The sequence below is a fragment of the Nerophis lumbriciformis genome, linkage group LG20, assembly GCF_033978685.3.
Source record: "Nerophis lumbriciformis linkage group LG20, RoL_Nlum_v2.1, whole genome shotgun sequence".
Classification (NCBI taxonomy): Eukaryota; Metazoa; Chordata; class Actinopteri; order Syngnathiformes; family Syngnathidae; genus Nerophis; species Nerophis lumbriciformis.
Window position 1 is genome coordinate 24,467,501 of NC_084567.2, and position 22,288 is coordinate 24,489,788.

General features: G+C 40.9%; 1 protein-coding gene across 1 annotated transcript in view; it reads left to right on the plus strand.

The window, feature by feature from the left end:
* Positions 1–22,288, plus strand: part of LOC133619561 (histone-lysine N-methyltransferase Smyd1-like) — a 48,202-nt gene that overhangs the window by 922 nt on the left and 24,992 nt on the right. Inside the window, exons 2-5 of the mRNA XM_061980659.1 lie at positions 13,547–13,723; positions 21,223–21,436; positions 21,516–21,646; positions 21,964–22,002. Coding sequence (XP_061836643.1) covers positions 13,547–13,723; positions 21,223–21,436; positions 21,516–21,646; positions 21,964–22,002 — 561 coding nt within the window. The remainder of the gene's footprint in view (positions 1–13,546; positions 13,724–21,222; positions 21,437–21,515; positions 21,647–21,963; positions 22,003–22,288) is intronic.

Consider the following 22,288-nt stretch of genomic DNA (forward strand, 5'->3'; position numbering starts at 1 on the left):
TGATCAACTTGACATGCATTTGCATCACTGAACTCTGCTAAACTTGTGGTCTACATACCACACACAAAGACAAAGATATGTTTCAAAGGGCCAATTTGTTTCAGGCCAGAACAAATCGACAAAACTATTTTAAATAGCTGCAACATAACATACATAAGTAACAAACAGCATAATAACAACATAGCTGTAAACCAGTGGTTCTTAACCTGGGTTCGATCGAACCCTAGGGGTTCGGCGCAGCCTCCGCCACGGAAGTAAAGATACATCCGACTTATCGTGTAAATAAAAACTTCTCCCTATCAGCGTATTATGGACCCAACAATGTTCCCCCTAATTTTCCATCTGATTTGCAGGTTGTTTGATTGACCAATTTAAACTTTTACTAGCAAATTGCTAAGGAAAAGAATACATTATATGAAACAGTACAGTTTACACAGTATACAGTACATATTCCGTACAATTGACCACTAAATGTTAACACCCGAATACGTTTTTCAACTTGTTTAAGTCGGGGTCCACGTTATTCAATTCATGGTAATGTGTGTAAGGTGTGTAATTTGTTGTGGAGTTCATGCGCTGTGTTGGTTTTGTTCTTTGAACAAGGTGATGTTCATGCACGGTTCATTTTGTGCACCAGTAAAAAAAACATATGACTTTTTCTTGAATTTGAAAAAAAATTAACATTTTATTTTTTACTAAAGAAGGGTTCGGTGAATGCGCATATGAAACTGGTGGGGTTTGGTACCTCCAACAAGGTTAAGAACCACTGCTGTAAACCAAGGAAAGCACACACTACATACACAAAGCCTAACCAGGCGTTTTTTTCTCTCAAGGAATTCTGAAATAAAATAATGTCTGAAGCCCAGAACACTCTACACATTTCCCCAGTTTTAGTTTAGAGATAAGGAAAGATTGGCCTGGCCCTCTTTATGTTTGTGAACTTTATAGTCTATACATTTAGAGTGACGTGATAATCAAACACTCTAGAAGTCTAGAATGAAAGAGCAACAGTATATAAGAGAATTGACAGAGTGTGTGTACCTTCAGTGCGCAGTGCCTCGTTAAAATCCAGCCGCTGTTGCTTAGGAGGTGAAGTGTGTCTCTCTTTACTAGCTTCATCGAAGCATGTTGCTTTTGTAGCTGTTTCAGCAGATTTGAATTTGCTAGGATAGGATCTTTGATCCAAGACAACTTACATTTAACTAAAATGTTATTTTCTTTGTGGTCGACAAAATAAAAGTAGTGAGAATATCTCCATGTTAAGACACTCGGCTTCGGGCTTCGCCATGTCTTGTTAGTAAACACAGACACGCCCCCTCCCACACACACACACACACACACACACACACACACACACACACACACACAGCGCGCGGCACGCCTCTTCCTTGTCGCCTCTTCTGCAGCGCTTCAATAAAACACGCTCAGATCTTCTCAGTTTCTAGCCGATACTACATAAAAAATAATGTAAAATAACGCAGTAACGCATCATGTAGTACCGGTAACTGAGTTACTGAATATAAAAAATAATGCGTTAGAATACTATTTAGCGCCTAAAGTAACGGCGTTACAGTAACGCGTTACAGTAACGCGTTAGTCCCAACACTGTTAACACATGCATTAGCTTTAGGTGTTGTTAGCTAATAATAGCAATTTGGACAATTAGCGTTAGCTGTCATTGAAATCATAACAACAACATGACTGCAAATTGATGGTCGTTTCTCTTGGACTGTTTTTGTACCGTATTTTCCGGACTATAAGGCGCACTTAAAATGTTTTTTTTCCCCTTAAAACTTGACAGTGCGCCTTATAACCGGGTGCCCCTAATATACGGAATAATTCTGGTTTTGCTTACCGACCTCGAAGCCATTTTATTTGGTACATGTGCAATGATAAGTGTGAGCAGCAGATGCCAGTCAAACATAAGAGATACGTGTAGACTGCAATATGACTCAAGTAAACTACACCGACATTTTATATGTTCCATTGAAAATATAGAACATTACACACGGCGCTCAAAAATCTATGAAAATGTTTTAGTACGACTTTGGCAAGCTATGAAGCCGCACTGCTTGATGGATTGTTGGCGCATTAAACATAGTAGAGTATTATTATGGTGTGCTTATAACAGTGGTCGGGAACCTTTTTGGCTGAGAGAGCCATATAATATTTTTTAACACTGTATACAACTAAATGCATGCATTTTTAGGTAAGACCAACATTTTTAGAGTATGATAAGTCTGTCATTGTTTTTAAAAACATTGTTATTCTGAAGCTAACCAATGATAAATAAAATACTTCTTACCATTAATGCGACTTCTTGAACAGGTGCGGTAGAAAACGGATGAATGGATTAAAATGCATGAGAATGTTTTATATTTTGAATGTTATTTTTAACACTGTGATTACCAGTGGAATTATTCATTACTTATCATGTTAAGCAATGTCAGCTAGGATTGATCTGAGAGCCAGATGCAGTCATCAAAAGAGCCACATCTGGCTCTAGAGCCATAGGTTCCCTACCCCTGGTTTATAAGGTAAGACATATTATCTGGCATTTTGTTTTGCAATATTATGCAAATGCAACTTTTCTTACCTTGTGGTACCTGCTGATCTGTATTCGGAATTTGCATAAATCCTAAAAAATTGAGCGCGTCCGCCTTTGTAGTCCACCCACAAAACGGCGCATCCAGAAGCGACTGTCAGAAAGCAGCTTGAAGATGGTCTGTCAAACGTAATCCATGCAACATTTTGACCAAAGAACCACTATTACATGCTGGACAATGCTGAAGAAACAAGTCCATGTCAGAAAACCATCACATTTAGCTGAACTGCACCAATTGTGTGAAGAGGAGTGTCAAAAATTAAACCAGAAGCTTGTGGATGGCTACCAAAAGCGCCTTATTGCAGTGAAACTTGCCAAGGGACATGTAACCAAATATTAACATTGCTGTATGTATACTTTTGACCCAGCGGATTTGGTCACATTTTCAGTAGACCCAGGAAAGAAAAATACGTTTTGCAAGCACAGACATTTTTTGAAAATAAAACTCAAGCGAAAAATAATGTTTGAGCGAATAGAAATATATTTTGTGCACAATACATTTTGTGTGTATTATTAATTTTTTTGACTGAATCAAGGTTCTGTGATTCTCTTTATAAGCAAGGAAAATCATTTTAAAGTCATTGTATTTAATAGTTATTAAGTTGTTTATGGACAATTATTATAAGATGATTGCTTTATTAGTTAGTTTTTAGATCAAATGTAATATGTAATACAACAGTTCGCTTTGCAAACTCACTTGATGAGGTAGTTGGACATACATTATGTATACCCTCAGAAACATACTAGAGACAATCCAGATAATGTTCCAAAAAGAGAAGTCTTCATGGCCTTTCTTTTTGGAATCCATACGGTAACATCACACAGTAATACTCAGATATTATTTAAAACATGTTTTAAAGTAATAGGGAATATACATGTCTTCTGTAAAAGCCCAGCCTATTCTCTTTAAATAATTCTAAATAACCCTTTGGCTCTACAATATAGCAATTGATGTTTTTTAAATGAATCCTGTTGTAAATGGGCGGTATAGCTGGGTTGGTAGAGCGGCCGTACCAGCAACTTGAGGGTTCCAGGTTTGATCCCCGCTTCCGCCATCCTAGTTACTGCCGTTGTGTCCTTGAGCAAAACACTTTACCCACTTGCTCCCAGTGCCACCCACACTGGTTTAAATGTAACTTAGATATTGGGTTTCACCAGTGACGTGCGGTGAGGTTCATGGCTGGTGAGGCACTGACTTCATCACAGTCAGATTTACAAACATATGAACCCTAAAGAGTATCTTATTCACCATTTGATTGGCAGCAGTTAACGGGTTATGTTTAAAAGCTCATACCAGCATTCTTCCCTGCTTGGCACTCAGCATCAAGGGTTGGAATTGGGGGTTAAATCACTGCCCACTGCTCACCTCACCTCCCAGGGGATGAACAAGGGGATGGGTCAAATGCAGAGGACAAATTTCATTACACCTAGTGTGTGTGACAATCATTGGTACTTTAACTTAACTTTAACTTTACACATACAAACTGTAGCACACAAAAAAGCACATTTAATAAAAAAAACGTTATTATGGTCTTACCTTTACTTATAAATGAAGTCCATGCTCCACTGTTGTGCTGGATTAATGCACCCCCTGATGGGAGTGTTATATCAACTAAAGCCCTCACTTAAACTTTCCAAGTGCAAGATTGAATCTATTTAAAAAAGTGTAACCGAGGGTTTATAAATGTCGCCTATACTGTATGAAACTACAAAATAACAAACACGGAGGCTCCAGTTTACACGAGGGCCGCTTTATTTACCTTCTTTCAAAAACCTCCGCTCCACTCCAACGTGTCATCACTTCCGCTCTTAGCGCCTTCAAAATAAGAGCTCAAGGCATATACTGTATAACAGCGCATAACAGGAACTTAACATCACAAAGAGGAAAGCCCATAAAAATAGGTTACACAAGTTATTTAATAAGAAGCCAAAAAAGGCAAAAACAATAATGTTCATGTTGGAGGAGTTGTGAATTAGGTACACCTGCAGTCTGCAGGTGTACCTAATGTTGTGGCCCTGCAGTCATTCACAACTCCTCCAACACGAACATTATTGTTTTTGCACTTTTTGGCTTCTAATGAAATAACTTTTTTAAATAGATTCAATCTTGCACGTGGAAAGTTTAAGTGTGGACTTTAGTTGATACAACACTCCCGTCAGGGGTTGCATTCTACGGCGGGGGTGCAGGAGGCGGGATTACTGCGAGCCTCAGCCAGTGCGTCTTTTGCAGCCGTTTTATGATCGCTTAGCACAAGAAATACGTTACACAAATACAGTTGTTGACAAAATACACTGTACATTATATACCTCAGCTAACTAAACTATGGAAATGTATAATATAATTCATATAGCAATACGGTCTCACTGCACAGCAGGGCAGCAGTTAGCCGAGTCCGCAATCCATGGTGAGGCACAAATGAGTGACGTGCCTCAACTGGCTGCTGTTCACCGCACCGTCTCTTCTCAGTATTTGAACGGCAAATGTGAAAATTCAGCGATTTTGAATAAAAATAATCTAAAACTGGTGAAGTTAAATGGAAAATAACTTTATAGTATAATCACTGGATACATATAACAATTTAATACATTTTTTTTCTTTTTACATTTTTTTTCTTTCCATGATGGCACATGAGGCCCCGCCTCACCTGCCTCCAGTGACTGCACGTCACTGGGTTTCACTATGTAAAGCGCTTTGAGTCACTAGAGAAAAGCGCTATATAAATATAATTCACTTCACACTTCACTAAATGTGTGTACTTTCAACTGTATTTGTAAATATTAAGTGAAATGTAATTTGTAATTACTAAAAATATATTTCCCTATTTTGGAATAGTTGTAATTTCGGCAAAAAAATGAATCACAACAGCAGCAGTTTCAGCACTTTATTATTTTTTTACAGGTAAAAAAAAAAAGGTTTCAAATGATCAGCCATGTTATCTATTTCTTTTTGCTCTGGTGTCCTTTAAATTGTCTTGAGAGTCCATTTTCTCCTTGATTGTCCTAAACCAGGGTCCAAAATGTGTCCAAAATCTTGAAAGAGCCATATTGGACCAAAAATACAAAAATAAAAATCTGTCTGAAGCCGCAAAAAAATTAAAGCCGTATATAAGTGTTATAATGAAGGCAACACATGATGTAAGTGTCTATATTACCTATATTAGCCTACTATCAAAATGACTATGTGTTGCAGGCTGACGCAAATCTTCGTTGACAGAATTGTTGGAATGTAATTATTCTACACATTTTTACAACATTGGAAAAAATGTGTAAAACGGAGGCTTCTCAGAGGGTGAGATAACTCCTGGAAATTACTGACTTAGAATGGCCAAAAAGTATAGATGTATGTGTGTCCAAGTTAAAGGAAACTGCAGGCTGTCCTCCTCTAATGGATGTAGCACTCCACACAAGTTAATAACATCAACAAAGCTCACCTTTGTGCATTCACGCAAAGTATAAAATGTTTGGTGGACAAAATGAGACAAGGAAGGAGTGGCATAAAACACATCTTTCTGTGGCAGCGTCGAAGAAAGTTGTACATGCAAACAAAGTACGGTGAGTTGAAAGACCGGCAAATTAGTAAGACAAAACGGCGCTCGCCAAATACTCCCAGCAGTGAAGCATGTTTAAGTCATGTTTGTCCTCCTACGGAAACCATATTAAAAAAATTTTTTTTTTAAATGTCCTCATCTTTTTACATTTTCATAAATTTGGGAAAAAGCTCCAGGGGGCCAATAGGGCAGCACTAAAGAGCCACTGTGGCTCAAGAGCCACAGGTTGATGATCCGAGTCTTAAACAGAACAGCAGAGTAAACGTAAACACAAGATCACATTAACAGTGATTTATAAACATATAAATGTGAACATTTTCCAGTGAAATAAAAATGCACATAGCGCCTACAAACTAACATGATTTTAAAAAATGTACAAATAGTTAAAAAAGATCAACTATTAGAGTCACACGTTAGTAAGACAAGAGTCAAGCTACTTAGGTATACAAATTTAAAGATGTAAGGTTTTTATTTCTAAACGTTAAAAAAAGCTCACTGCACGAAGCTGTCTGCAATGGCCGAATATGAGGGTCTCTCTCGTATAGAGCAGTGTTTTTCAACCACTGTGCCGCGGCACACTAGTGTGCTGTGAGATACAGTCTGGTGGGCCGTGGGAGATTATCTAGTTTCACCTACCGTATTTTCCGCACTATAAGGCGCACCTAAAAACCTCAAATTTTCTCAAAAGCTGACCGTGTGCCTTATAATCCGGTGCGCCTTATATATGGACCAATATTGAGCCACAACAGGTCTTGCAACCCCAGCCTCTACTGTAGCGTCTATTCTATGCGCCTTATAATGCGGTGTGCCTTATAATGCGGTGCGCCTTATATATGAACAAAGTTTTAAAATAGGCCATTCATTGAAGGTGCGCCTTATAATCCGGTGCGTTTTATAGTGCGGAAAATACGGTATTTGGGTTAGAAATATTTTTTGCAAACCAGTAATTATAGTCTGCAAATGATGTGTTGTTGTTGAGTTTCTGTACTGTCTGGAGATCGGCAGACTTACCACGTTATACTCTTCCATATCAGTAGGTGGCAGCCGGTAGCTAATTGCTTTGTAGATGTCGGAAACAGCGGGAGGCAACGTGTAGGTAAAAAGGTGTCTAATGCTTAAACCAAAAATAAACAAAAGGTGAGTGCCCCTAAGAAAAGCCATTGAAGCTTAGGGAAGGCTTTGCAGAACAAAACTAAAACTGAACTGGCTTACAAAGTAAACAAAAACAGAATGCTGGACGACAGCAAAGACTTACTGTGGAGCAAAGACAAAGTACATCCGAACATGACATGACAATCAACAATGTCCCCACAAAGAAGGATAAAAACAACTGAAATATTCTTAATTGCTAAAACAAAGTAGATGCGGGAAATATCGCTCAAAGGAAGACATGAAACTGCTACAGGAAAATACCAAAAAAAAAGAGAGAAAAAGACACCAAAATAGGAGCGCAAGACAATAACTAAAACACTACACACAAGATAACAGCAATAAACTCAAAATAAGTCATAGTGTGATATGACAGGTGGTGACAGTACACCTACTTTGAGACAAGAGCTATATTGATGCACGCTTGCTTATGCTTTAAATTCATATCCAACAATTGCGACAACAACTTTTTGCTGTCAACTGAGTTTTGTTTTTTAACGATTTCTGTTGGTGGTGTGCCTCCGCATTTTTTCAACGCAAAAAATGTGCCTTGGCTCAAAAAAGGTTGAAAAACACTGGTTGCAGAGAATAATCTCGCCACACCTAGTGTGTGTGTGACAATCATTGGTACTTTAACTTTAACTTTAACTTTATAGAGGAGCGAAGAGCACGGAGGTCACTCGACATTACGATAGTCGAGGTCTCGTATTTTAACACAAATTTATATCACTACTGTCACCCTAGCTGTACATGTCTACTTTTAGATGTTTTAAATGAATAAATAAAGTTATACCCACATCAAAGTCGCTATTTCCGTTCCGTATAGCGCCGCCATGTTGAAAATAGTATTTCAGAGCGATCTCATTGGAGAGCAAGCAGCCAATCAGAGCTTACATTTGTCCAGTTCTCTGAGTGGTTGCCTTTTAGACACAAATATAACGATATGTCAAAACTTGCGCAAGCGCACAGCAGAAATCTGAGCGTGTGTAGGAAAAAAAAGCTGAACTTGCAGAGGGGTAAGGTTGAGAGAGAGGAAGAAAGTGATCGGTCTGAGCGCTTGGTGCCAAGGTCCTAAGTATTTATCGTCTAACATGAGGAGGAGCATATGCACAGGAAGGAATGCTTATGTTATTTTGTGCCAGGTGTAAAAAAGAATGTGTCCATCAACAAATGTTAACCATGCAATCAAATTGTTTATTGAATCGTTCATACATTATGTCAGGTTCAAACACTGATGACATCTATTAAACAGGACAAGAAGCAAGGGATTAAACAGAAGACAGAATTCAATTTAGCTCAATTGAGGAGAAACACGTAGACACTGTACCCTTGTAAAGTGTCGTCCCATGCTCTGACGAAAGATTGTACGCCTACTCTTTTATTTGGACTTTCCCTGATTACATGGCAACAGCTGTTTCTAAAGGGTCTGTGGTCGTAAACAGCCATCGCCTTTGGTTACAAAACAGTTCAAAGAAAAGGTGCCTGGAGGACAGTCAGGTCTTGCCTCCTCTCCGCTTTGTAGATCTCGGTTTAAGACAAAATCTTCCTGTGGATTACAATACATCAAAGAAACCGACACCTTCAGGTCGCTTCCCATCCTACACCGTGGAGTTTTACAAGCCTTTTGCTTGGTAAGATCTAAGACAGCTTTTGTCTGCTTGCCGGGAACTCATTGAAACACAAAGTTTTGTGATAACTTAGACACAATTATTCTGACACATTAAATCGAATCGTATCAAATTGTTTATACACTAAATTAAATCGCATCGCATCATTATGTTTTATAAATTAATCGATTTTGACTCACATCGTACCCATGTATCGAGATGCGAATGAAATCGTCCACCACAAAGAGATTTACATCCTTAATTGGTAGAAATGTCTGGCAAATCCAATGTAAATTCAGATAGCGCTTTTTGAAAAGTACTTTTGAGCGTCTTCTTCTAGCTTTGTTGCAGTGTTATTTTGTTGATGAAAAATGTTTGTCTTAGTTATCGTCAACAACCTATTTTCCCTTTCCTAAAATAGAACGATAACTAATCAAAACAAATGCACTTTGACTAAAAAAAAATGACAAAATTAATTGACAATTTGGTCAATAAAAAACAGGCAAACATTTTGACAAGAGACGAAATCCAATCATATCTAATTTCGTCTTAAGGCGGGTGGGACAAGTTGGGAACATATCCAATCACAGTTGCATGTGGGAGAGAGGCAGTGGGTAAATCACGAAGGGATCCAATCGGAACTACTGTCTTTGTGAGTGAGAAGACACATGGACGCACTTCACCTTTGCCGCAGTAGACAACAAGACCCTGCGGCTCAATTTTCTCCTGTAAAAAACACAACTAACTTGACGCGCCATCTACAGGCGAATTGTTCGGACACCTATGCTAGAGTATGAAGGCCAAAACTAATATTTTGAAATTACTCGTGGTGAAAGATACATCTTGCGGATGCGCTGGGACACATCATCAGTGATGTTGTTTCCTGGGATCATCGGGGGTTTCGGGTCGTTCAACATCAGACCCCCCCAGCCCAGGCAATCAATCCCTAGCCTCTGTCCCAGCAGCGTTTGCCCACGGTTCTGACCTCTTAATCCAAAGCCATCTTGTGGATTTCACTGCGACTTTAGTTGCGGATCTGATAGCCTTCTGTTTTTCCTCCCCGACAAGTCTTAGCCAGGTGAGCACTCTGCAGAGTGACCGCCCTGCGAATCCCAGACAGCCCACCTCCAGAGGCTCACATATTGTTTTCCAGCCTTGCCTCCTACGCTCTTCCTCCAGCTCCTGGTACTTGGCACGCTTCCTGTCATTGGTCTTGTCCAATGCGTTCTTCCCATGGCACAGTTAGCTCCAGAATAATCAGCTGCTTGGTAGAATCTGAGACAATGACCATGTCTGGGCGGAGCCTGGTTGATGTAGTCCTAGAAGGGAACTTCAGTTGCCTGCCCAGGTCCACTTCCAGTTGCCAGTCATTGGCAGAGGTGAGGAGGCCAGACTTTGCCCGTGGTGGTATTGGGCTTCTCTCCAGCTCTGTGGAATGCGATGGTCTTTGGCTTGTGGCGGCCTTTGCTGGTGTTGATGGCGGTGGCGATGCTGTCAGCGACTGCCCTAAGCACCTGGTTGTGACGCCAGCGATAGCGCCCGTCTTCAAGAGCTTTTGGGCAGCTGCTGAGTGCGTGTTCCAGGGAGCCCCGTCCTGAGCAGCGGGGGCAGGATGGTGTCTTCATTTTACCCCAGACAGGGAGGTTTGCTGGGCTTGGGAGGACATCATACACAGCCTGGACTAAGAACCTGATTCGATGGAAGTCTGCACACTGTACTGAATTAAAGTTACTTAGACGGTTACCAAGACGGTAGAGCAGAAACAAAACCGCTTACTTTACCACTATTTTGTAGTCTATGGGCGACACTGCCCACATTAAGCAATTGTAATTTTTCAGGGTAATACTCAAAGAAAGAAAGGTTATATACACAATGTACAATGTCTGGGCGGAGCCTGGTTGATGTAGTCCTAGAAGGGAACTTCAGTTGCCTGCCCAGGTCCACTTCCAGTTGCCAGTCATTGGCAGAGGTGAGGAGGCCAGACTTTGCCCGTGGTGGTATTGGGCTTCTCTCCAGCTCTGTGGAATGCGATGGTCTTTGGCTTGTTTTTTTTCATATGTCCATAATACATGCACGCATCTATTCATGCACTTTACACTGACGTTGAGGGTATTTTTTCCATCCATCCATCCATTTTCTACCGCTTATTCCCTTCGGGGTCGCGGGGGGTGCTGGAGCCTATCTCAGCTACAATCGGGCGGAAGGCGGGGTACACCCTGGACAAGTCGCCACCTCATCGCAGGGCCAACACAGATAGACAGACAACATTCACACTCACATTCACACACTAGGGCCAATTTAGTGTTGCCAATCAACCTATCCCCAGGTGCATGTTTTTGGAGGTGGGAGGAAGCCGGAGTACCCGGAGGGAACCCACGCAGTCACGGGGAGCACATGCAAACTCCACACAGAAAGAGCCCGAGACCGGGATTGAACTCACGACTACTCAGGACCTTCGTATTGTGAGGCAGACGCACTAACCCCTGTTCCACCGTGCTGCCGAGGGTATTTATTTATTTTTTTTTTTTTAACAAACTCCTTTAGATCAGTAACATTTTTGTTTAGTCCTAATTGGCTAGATAAATAGTAGACTTACATGATAAAATGTACACGTTACATTTTAACTTAGAGAAAATATGATTTTTCTAAGTTATGCACTCCAAATTGCCGATAGTTTAAGTATAAAACTATGCAAATAACATCACACTTAATTTTCTAGTCGACAAAATTGACTGCAATTTTAGTTGCTTATAATGTTGAGGAATTTAGTCGAATAAAACCAAATTAATTTAGATGATGTGTATTTCTGATCTTGTCACCCCCTCCCGGGCAGAAGGGCAACACGGCAGTGCGGCTGGATCAAAAGAGACGTCGGAGACGCTTTGCTGAACAAAAAGTTGCTTTATTACAAGCGAGTGTTATTATACAGGTCTGCAGTACCTGGAGGGGCTTAAGTAAAAAATGAAGGACTCCTAACTTGGAGAAACCAAACCATCAGTTTTATATTCCTCTTTCCTGTCTCTGTGTGTGTGTGTGTGTGTGCTAAGTCAGGAGAGCACATCCTGACCATAAAAGGGGATTTTCGTGTTTGTCTGGAAAGACAACAGATGTATACCATAACTTGCAGGTTGACCTTAAGATAAGCATGGAATCTCTCCTCCAGCTATAACTTTTGCATTCCAAAGGCTGGTTTTATTTCTTCATCTCGTGAGAGAGCTAATTCCAGTCCACATGCAAATGTCCAACTAAGGCTCCTTAATTTATTATGGGCTCAATCATAAGGTGGTTCACTTTCTCCAAGTTGAATATAAACATTCACCATATGTAGAACTTAATATGAGTTATTTAATTCACTTCAATGACTAAAATATAACTAAAACTGAAATACATTTTGTTCAAAGACTATAACTAAAACTACATTAAAAACTGCTGTCAAAATTAACACTGCTTTGTTGGCATGGATGATTGTAACATTACTTGGAGGCAGTCCGGATGAGTCCGCTACCGATGGACTTTGTCGGTACCTATAAATGCATCAAATTTGTAACCATCCCTAGTTATTAGTATAAATATTTCAGCATTTTGTCATTCATTTTACATTTTCCTGCTTTTTTAACAGTTTTTTTTTGTTTGATAATGTCATGATCCGTGGCCGGCTCATTTTTTGTTTGGTTATGTTCCGTTAGTTTTGGACTCCCTTAGTTCCTGTTTTGTGCACCTCTGGGTTTGTTTTAGTTTCCATGGGGTTTAATTGGGTTCATCTGCCTCTGGTTAGTGGTCGGCACGCTCACCTGCTGTCGACCACTAATCTAAGAGCTATTTATTCACCTTTCTCGCCACGCTCAGTCTGGCTTCATTGTTTGCTGAATACAACAGTTACGTTAGTATTTCTTGTCTCCGAGTTTATGCATCCTGTGCTAAGAGGTAACCTTAGCTTCCCGTGCGATCGGCATGTTTACTTCTGCTTGTTTTCTGTTTTTGGTACGTGTTTGATTTTCGAAGATTAAATCATGTTCTTACCTGCACGCCTTGTCCAGAGTTCGTCTGCATCCCGGGAGAACGAACCCTGCAGAAAGATGTGACCCCCCCACAAGTGACAGATAATATGCTAGGAGTCAACAAAGCTCAAGCAGCAAGCCTCAGATTGCCATGCCACATTGGACACTTCTTTTGTATAGGACATTCCCCATTTATTTTGTGGACACCTAATCAAATGGTCACGTCTTTCTCTTTTTTGGAAATTATGTCACCATGTTTGATAAAATGTAAATAACACATTAGGCGCCTTTGTGAAACAACTTTTGTTGAAAATGGCAGAATTGTAAAGAATAGAAATAACGATGTATAAAAAATAATATGAGATTTGATAAAAATGGCCTGCATTGTTATGCAATTATTGCAGCTTTGTAGCATTAGAGGCATGCGATTGCCCCACAAGCAGCCCATAAATGTCCAATAAAAAATGGTTTTCTTTTTCTACATTACATTACTATTTTTACAATTATTGATTGCATGAATGAGCAGTGATAGTGGTGTACCATATCAGATGAATCCATACAGTGAATTTAATGGTTTTTTAAAAGGAATCAAGTCTGTGTGAAGTTATGAACATACCAAAAGTCTCTGCTTTCTGTCAGCTTGTTCATGCAGGTGTGCCACAGCTGCTTCCGCCAGCAGGCCAAGTTACATCGCTGTGCCCAGTGCCAGTTTGCCTTTTACTGCAACCGCACCTGCCAGACCGCATGCTGGGATGAACACAAGAAGGAGTGTGCGGCCATTAAGAAGGTCGGCAAGGCGCCGAATGAGAATGTCCGGTAAGAAAGATGTTTATCAATCAATCAATCAATTCCTTTATTGTCATTGTCATAATTACACTTAAGCAGTGACGTGCGGTGAGGTTCTTGGCTGGTGAGTCACTGACTTCATCACAGTCAGATTTACAATCATATGAATCCTAAACAGTATCTTATTCACCATTTGATTGGCAGCAGTTAACGGGTTATGTTTAAAAGCTCATACCAGCATTCTTCCCTGCTTGGCACTCAGCATCAAGGGTTGGAATTGGGGGTTAAATCACCAAAAATGATTCCTGGGCGCGGCGCCGCTGCTGCCCACTGTTCCCCTCACCTCCCAGGGGGTGAACAAGGGGATGGGTCAAATGAGGACAAATTTCACCACACCTAGTGTGTGTGACAATCATTGGTACTTTAACTTAACTTTAACTTTACACATACAAACTGTAGCACACAAAAAAGCACATTTAATAAAAAAACGTTATTATGGTCTTACCTTTACTTATAAATGAAGTCCATGCGCCGCTGTTGTGCTGGATTAATGAACCCCCTGACGGGAGTGTTATATCAACTAAAGCCCTCACTTCAACTTTCCACGTGCAAGATTGAATCTATTTAAAAAAGTGTAACCGAGGGTTTATAAATGTCGCCTATACTGTATGAAACTACAAAATAACAAACACGGAGGCTCCAGTTTACACGAGGACCACTTTATTTACATTCTTTCAAAAACCTACGCTCCACTCCAACGTGTCATCACTTCCGCTCTAAGCGCCTTCAAAATAAGAGCTCAAGGCATATACTGTATAACAGCGCATAACAGGAACTTAACATCACAAATAGGAAAGCCCATAAAAATAGGTTACAAAAGTTATTTAATAAGAAACCAAAAAGTGCAAAAACAATCATGTTCGTGTTGGAGGAGTTGTGAATTAGGTACACCTGCAGTCTGCAGGTGTACCTAATGTTGTGGCCCTGCAGTCATTCACAACTACTCCAACACGAACATTATTGTTTTTGCACTTTTTGGCTTCTTATGAAATAACTTTTTTAAATAGATTCAATCTTGCCCGTGGAAAGTTTAAGTGTGGGCTTTAGTTGATATAACACTCCCGTCAGGGGGTGCAAATTCTACGGCGGGGGTGCAGGAGGCGGGATTACTGCGAGCCTCAGCCAGTGCGTCTTTTGCAGCCGTTTTATGATCGCTCAGCACAAGAAATACGTTACACACATACAGTTGTTGACAAAATACACTGTACATTATATACCTCAGCTAACTAAACTATGGAAATGTATAATATAATTCATATAGCAATACGGTCTCACTGCACAGCAGGCCAGCAGTTAGCCGAGTCCGCAATCCATGTTGAGGCACAAATGAGAGACGTGCCTCAACTGGCTGCTGTTTACCGCACCGTCTCTTCTCAGTATTTGAACGGCAAATGTGAAAATTCAGCGCTTTTGTATAAAAATAATCTAAAACTGGTGAAGTTAAATGGAAAATAACTTTATAGTATAATCACTGGATACATTTAACAATTTAATTTTTTTTTTTTTCTTTTTACATTTTTTTTCTTTCCATGATCGCAGGTGAGGCGGGGCCTCACCTGCCTCTAGTGACTGCACGTCACTGCACTTAAGTCATACATGAACAACGAGATTTTGTTTGCGCTTTGTCCAGCGGCATAGAAACTGCATTGACGTGCAGGTTGACAATAGTTTACATTTTAGCATTTTAGTATTGTCAGGAATCATCGCGATAAGAGGGGTGTGGGGGTGGTAACAGTCAGATGTCTGATGGGTGTTACATTGATGTTGCAGCAATGCAATGTCCAGAGCACAATTATTGAGGTGGTGAAGAGTGAGGTAATAAGATGGTCCGGGGCAGCAAAGGGGCAGGCTGTTCATTTAGCAGTCTCACAGCCTGGGGATACAGACTGTGAGACATTCTGGTGGTCCTGGCGCGAATCGATCTATACTTCCTTCCAGAGGGTAGCAGGTTGAAGAGGCCATGTGCTGGGTGGTATCTGTCCTTCAGGATGTTGTGTACTCGCTTTAGGCAGCGAGTTGTGTACATGGCACTCATCTCTGGGAGTATCGTCCTTGTAATTTTCCCCGCCGCTTTAACCACTCGCTGGAGGGCCTGTTAGTTCGCTTTAGTGCAGCTAGCAAACCACACTAAAAATCCGTAAGTGAGGACACTGCTGATGGCACAGTTGTAAAAGTTGACCATTGATTTCTGCAGAATGTTTGCACATTTTAGTTTCCTCAAAAAAAAAGACGTTGTTGGGCCTTTCCGACTGTAGAAGCAGTGTTAATGTCCCAGCATAGATCTTCTTTTATGTTCACCCCTAAGAATTTTAAATGCTTGACCCTTTCTACGAGATTGTTATTAATTAAAAGTGGAGGGTGTTTGTTCTGCCCTTTCCTGTGGAAGTCTACAATTAGTTATTTGGTTTTGTTAGTGTTAAGAACCAAGTTATTGTTAGCACACCATGAAGCCAGCTGTTGGACCTCTACATTGTATGCTGTCTCATCATTATTACTGATGAGCCCAAGCACCGTGGTGTCGTCGGCATATTTGACAGTGAAATTGGATATTGAAGAGGCTATGCAGTCATGTGTAAAGAGGGTGAAGAGCGCGGGGCTTAGCACACAACCCTGTGGGGCACCGGTGTTGATGGTGAGCGTGGCGGAAATGTGCTCGCCTATTTTCACATACTGTGTGCGATTCGTTAAAAAGTCCAAAATCCAGTTGCAGAGGAAGGTGTTCAGACCAAGGTTGTGAAGCTTAGATCTGAGTCTGTTTGGCCGTATTGTGTTAAATGCTGAGCTGAAATCGACAAAGAGCAGTCTTGCATAAGTGTCCTTAAGCTCAAGATGTTCCAAGAGTCTATGGATTACAATAGCGATGGTGTCTTCGGTTAATCGGTTCTCCCGGTACGCGAACTGATATGGGTCAAGGGATTTTTTAATCCGTTTCAATATCAGTCTCTCCATGCATTTGGTAGGTATGGAGGTGAGTGCTACAGGTCTATAGTCCTTTAGGCATGAGATGATGGCGTGTTTGGGGATGAGAATTATTGTAGCGGTTTTAAAACAGGCAGGGACCCAGGATGTAGACAGTGACAGATTAAAAATGGAAACAAATACATCCGTCAGTTCGTCCGCGCAGTGCTTAAGCACACGGCCCAGAACGCCATCAGGTCCAGCTGCTTTGAGCCGCTTTAGGCCGAAAGTTGGACTACTGTAACTAAATTCATTATAATATTCAGAATTTAGGATGGGTCAGACAAATAAGAAAAAGAGGAAACGGTGATAGAAGATAACATCTGCTGGGATCCAGTTTGAGAACCTGCGGATGGACAGTGAGACAGCAAATATTGAGAACATCAACTAGCATAGGGGTTCAGCCGGCTGAACATCGAGTGCAAGAGAACCTGGGGATGGCCAGGGAAAGAAGAGGGCACAGTGGCAATAATAACAAAAACAATAATTGCAGTAATCATAATAACAATAATATGTGAGAGGGTTTATCTCTGGAATCCATTGCAAGTCAACTCCAGGATGGGAGTGCAACATCAACCCAGTGCTTGCTGCAGCAAAGTACCACCCAACCCATCCTTTGGCAGTGGCAAATGATCAGGCAATGGGGTTACAGCACAAATTCTAAGTGTGACTGCAGGCCAATCGTGGCCAGGGAAGGGAGGAGGAATCACACCCAAGTTTAGCACAGTATGAATAGCCTAGTGTGAGTACACCCAAGATTCAGTCACATGTCCTCTCAGGCCTGCACTGCCCTTTGAGACATGTTGTCTGTATCACCATTAGCTTTCTCAAGGGTCCTTTAGAATTTTCCAAACAATGATCAGTACAGTATGTCTGCTTTGTTTTTGCTTCCTTAAATTATCTTTGAGTAGCTGGTAGCAACTTGCATAGGAGCCTAGTTTACTTTCTGGAACCCAACACATAAATACCTTAACATTGTCTGACATAATGAACATACCGGTAAATATTTTTTACACAATGGAAACTGTTATTTTTCATACTTTGTCGATGCACAAACTGTTCATTTTTAAATAACAATGATTTCTGTACATATAGTACACTAACAGTAATGGGATTGGTTTATTTCAAACATATTCGCAACTTGTTTGTCAACTTGTCCAAAGAGAGGTAGGGAGAAGCGCACTAGGGTTACCAAACATCTTTGGTATGAATGGCGTTGGCAGCAATCAGTGGCCTCCTTCAGTCATAGGTCAATTTTCAGAAGGTCTTGGTTGACGTCGGAACATTGTGTGCAGGGTTGGCTATGAGGACATTTACAACTAAAGATGGGTTGAACTCCATGATAGCTTGGTGGCGGTGCTGGTAAAGGACACAGAGGTTCTCTTGTGGAGCTCCACTTTGAGTAGGTTGAATAGAGTTTTTTAAGGCTTACTCAAAGAATAAAGAATAAATATATTGATCAATAAAGTTGACAGAAGCACGTCACAAAAAGTAGTAATACAAAAGTAAAGGATGCATCGTAAACAATTCTTTAATTAATTACAGTGGTACCTTAAACTCAGGAGTACCTCCATTTACGAGTAATTTGAGATACAAACTGCCTCTCGGCTGTCTCTTGGCTTGTTGTTATGCTATAGGACGTGAGCATAATTTGACTTACACGTATGTTGCGTGTCCCCCGCGGACCCTAGAACGAACCTCGCAAGATCCGCCCCAAAATTTCCAATCTTAATAGCAGAACACACTCACCATGAAGTCAGTGAAGCAGTAGCCAGTTCCCGCGACAGGGGACAATATCCAAAAGACGGACATCTATTCACAGGTCTGCATTAGAGAGTGTGCATGGACACTGGGACTTCACATGTAGGTGGGAAAATACAAAAAAACAAACTATTTGAGAAATCAGACTAAGTTAGTGCATGGAAACGTACTCATTGTTTCAATAGGATGCTTCCCTGGACATAGCATGAAAATCCCTGAAAGACCTAATAAGATGGGTTGTAGATCACTGACAATAAGTACCTACTTTAGCGATGGACTGAGGCCAAATCTCATGGAGTTTTTGATTTGCTCTGACTACAAGTGGGGTGGCCAAACTTCTTGACTTGCAGGCCAAAATGCAAGTCTGATCGAGGAGCCTGAAGTCTGCGTGAACAAATAAATATGTTATAATAGACAAACTCAAAAAACTGAATAGAAATTGACCTATTTAAACTGAACAAGGCATCAAGAGTGTACATAAGTAAACGATTTGGGATCGAGTTTGAACTATGTCTTACAGAGAGTGTACGTTGGTAAACCTCACTCCCTGACACCCTAAGAGTTTGCGCTAGAATTGAGTACACAACTCTGGTGTTTAACTCTCAAGGCCTGAATTACCCCAATGACATGTACGTTTGTACATCGGGCTTTATTTTTTCAGAAACTGTTGGAATTATTTGATTGGACAAATGGCTAAAGACTTATATCCATCCATCCATCCATTTCCTACCGCTTGTCCATTTTGGGGTTGCGGGGGGTGCTGGAGCCTATCTCAGCTGCATTCGGGCGGAAGGCGGGGTACACCCTGGACAAGTCGCCACTTTATCACAGGGCCAACACAGATAGACAGACAACATTCACACTCACATTCACACACTAGGGCCAATTTTAGTGTTGCCAATCAACCTATCCCCAGGTGCATGTCTTTGGAGGTGGGAGGAAGCCGGAGTACCCGGAGCCTCACCTGCCATCATGGAAAGAAAAAAAATGTAAAAAGAAAAAAAAATTATTAAATTGTTAAATGTATCCAGTGATTATACTATAAAGTTATTTTCCATTTAACTTCACCAGTTTTAGATTATTTTTATTCAAAATCGCTGGATTTTCACATTTGCCGTTCAAATACTGAGAAGAGACGGTGCGGTGATCAGCAGCCAGTTGAGGCACATCACTCAGTTGTGCCTCACCATGGATTGCGTACTCGGCTAACTGCTGGCCTGCTGTGCAGTGAGACCGTATTGCTATATGAACTATATTATACATTTCCATAATTTAGTTAGCGGAAGTATATAATGTACAGTGTATTTTGTCAACAACTGTATGTGTGTAACGTATTTCTTGTGCTGAGCAATCATAAAACCGCTGCGAAGACGCACTGTGTGAGGCTCGCAGTAATCCCGCCTCCTGGTGGTAGAGAATGCACTCCCGCCGTAGAATGCACCCCCTGACGGGAGTGTTGTATCAACTAAAGCCCACACTTAAACTTTCCACGTGCAAGATTGAATCTATTTAAAAAAGTTATTTAATAAGAAGCCAAAAAGTGCAAAAACAATAATGTTCGTGTTGGAGGAGTTGTGAATGACTGCAGGAACACAACGTTAGGTACACCTGCAGACTGCAGCACAGATTTCATATTTCATTCATTCACAACTCCTCCAACACGAACATTATTGTTTTTGTACTTTTTGGCTTCTTATTGAGCTGTTGCATTTTTTGGTTGGGTTGTTTATTTCTATTGAGTAACTTCTACATTTCTAAAAGGGGAGGAATGTAATAGAGTGATCTATGTTTGTCTGTTGCCATCTCCTGGTTAATGTTGGCTATAGCGTACTGGGGTTACTTTTTGGTTGGCCAACGATTTGCGTGGTGTTGCGCACCTGACATCAAGTGTGTTGAGTCTGTTCTGAAGTCTACATTAAAGAGACGTACTTCATCACCTCGCCTGGTTATTGCCTCCAACCCAATATATTACATAAAGGTAAGACCATAATAACGTTTTTTTTATTAAATGTGCTTTTTTCTGTGCTACAGTTTGTATGTGTAAAGTTAAAGTTAAGTTAAAGTACCAATGATTGGCACACACACGAGGTGTGGTGAAATTTGTCCTCTGCATTTGACCCATCCCTTGATCACCCCCTGGGATGTGAGGGGAGCAGTGGGCAGCAGCGGCGCCACGCCCGGGAATAATTTTTGGTGATTTAACCCCCAATTCCAACCCTTGATGCTGAGTGCCAAGCAGGGAAGAATGCTGGTATGAGCTTTTAAACATAACCCGTTAACTGCTGCCAATCAAATGGTGAATAAGAAAGTCTTTAGGGTTCATATGTTTGTAAATGTGACTGTGATGAAGTCAGTGCCTCACCAGCCATGAACCTCATCGTACGTCACTGCCGGAGGGAACCCACGCAGTTACGAGGAGAACATTCAAACTCCACACAGAAAGATCCCGAGCCTGGGATTGAACTCAGGACTACTCAGGACCTTCGTATTGTGAGGCACATGCACTAACCCCCGTTTCACCGTGCTGCCCTAAAGACTTATCAGTAATAGTTTTTTCATGCCTGTACTAAAATAACAGTGTTTGTTCATTGTTTGTTCATATAGTATAATGGCTTTTGTCGATCATGAGTTAATGTTTTCCTTTTAAAATGTCTCTTCGGCCCTCTGACGGTCTCAGAAATGCACCGAGGGCAGCGATCAAACAACCATTTTTGTGTTTTTCACATTGCTGTTCTTGTTTCCCTCTGCAGTCTGGCTGCACGTGTGCTGTGGCGCCTTCACAAGGACACAGGCATCGTGGCAGACAATCAGATGATCTCCGTGGAACAGCTGGAGAACCACGTGTCTGACCTGCCGGAGGACAGCCTGAAAAAGCTAGGGACCGATGTCCAGAGCTTCCTGGAATACTGGTCTTATGGAAGGAAGCAACACTCAGTTGACTACATCTTGCACATCTTTGGCATTGTAAGAATGAACACTGAAAGCTGTTTTGACCATCGCCGTCTTCTCGACTTACGTCCTGTTCTTATTTGTGTTCTTGTAGTTAAAATGTAACGGATTCACACTAAGGGACCAGAATGGGCTGCGAGATGTTGGTGTGGGGCTTTTTCCTAACCTATGTCTGGTCAACCATGATTGTTGGCCCAACTGCTCCGTTGTCCTTAATCACGGCAAGTATGTATCATCTACAAACCATTGATCACTCCAATCAATGTATTTTTTGAAACCGCAAATACCTTTCAAAATTTTGCCTTGGTTTTTGTAAAATTACCATAGTTTGGCATAGTGTAAATCCTTCAAAACAGTAATATATGGCAACCAATTAGCCTTGCGACCATGCCAACAATGATTGTGTGAGCTTGAAAGAGATCACCATGTCTTTTGTGTGAGGGTTTAACAGTCATAGGTTAAATGCATGGATTATATCGCATCATCAAAGTTTACTTGATATTTTACATGCCAAAATTGACCTATTCTCTTTCTTTTCACAGCCAAACTGCTCTGAATTCTGCTCTCCACTCTCAGAGTAGGTACGTGGAGGTGCTCAATTCATCTATATTGAGTAAAGCGAGACATACCGTGTTTTTCAGACTATAAGTCGCAGTTTTTTTCATAGTTTGGCCGGGGGTGCGACTTATACTCAGGAGCGACTTATGTGTGAAATTATTAACACATTACCAGAAAATATCAAATAATATTATTTAGCTCATTCACGTAAGAGACTAGACGTATAAGATTTCATGGGATTTAGCGATTAGGAGTGACAGATTGTTTGGTAAACGTATAGCATGTTCTATATGTTATAGTTATTTGAAT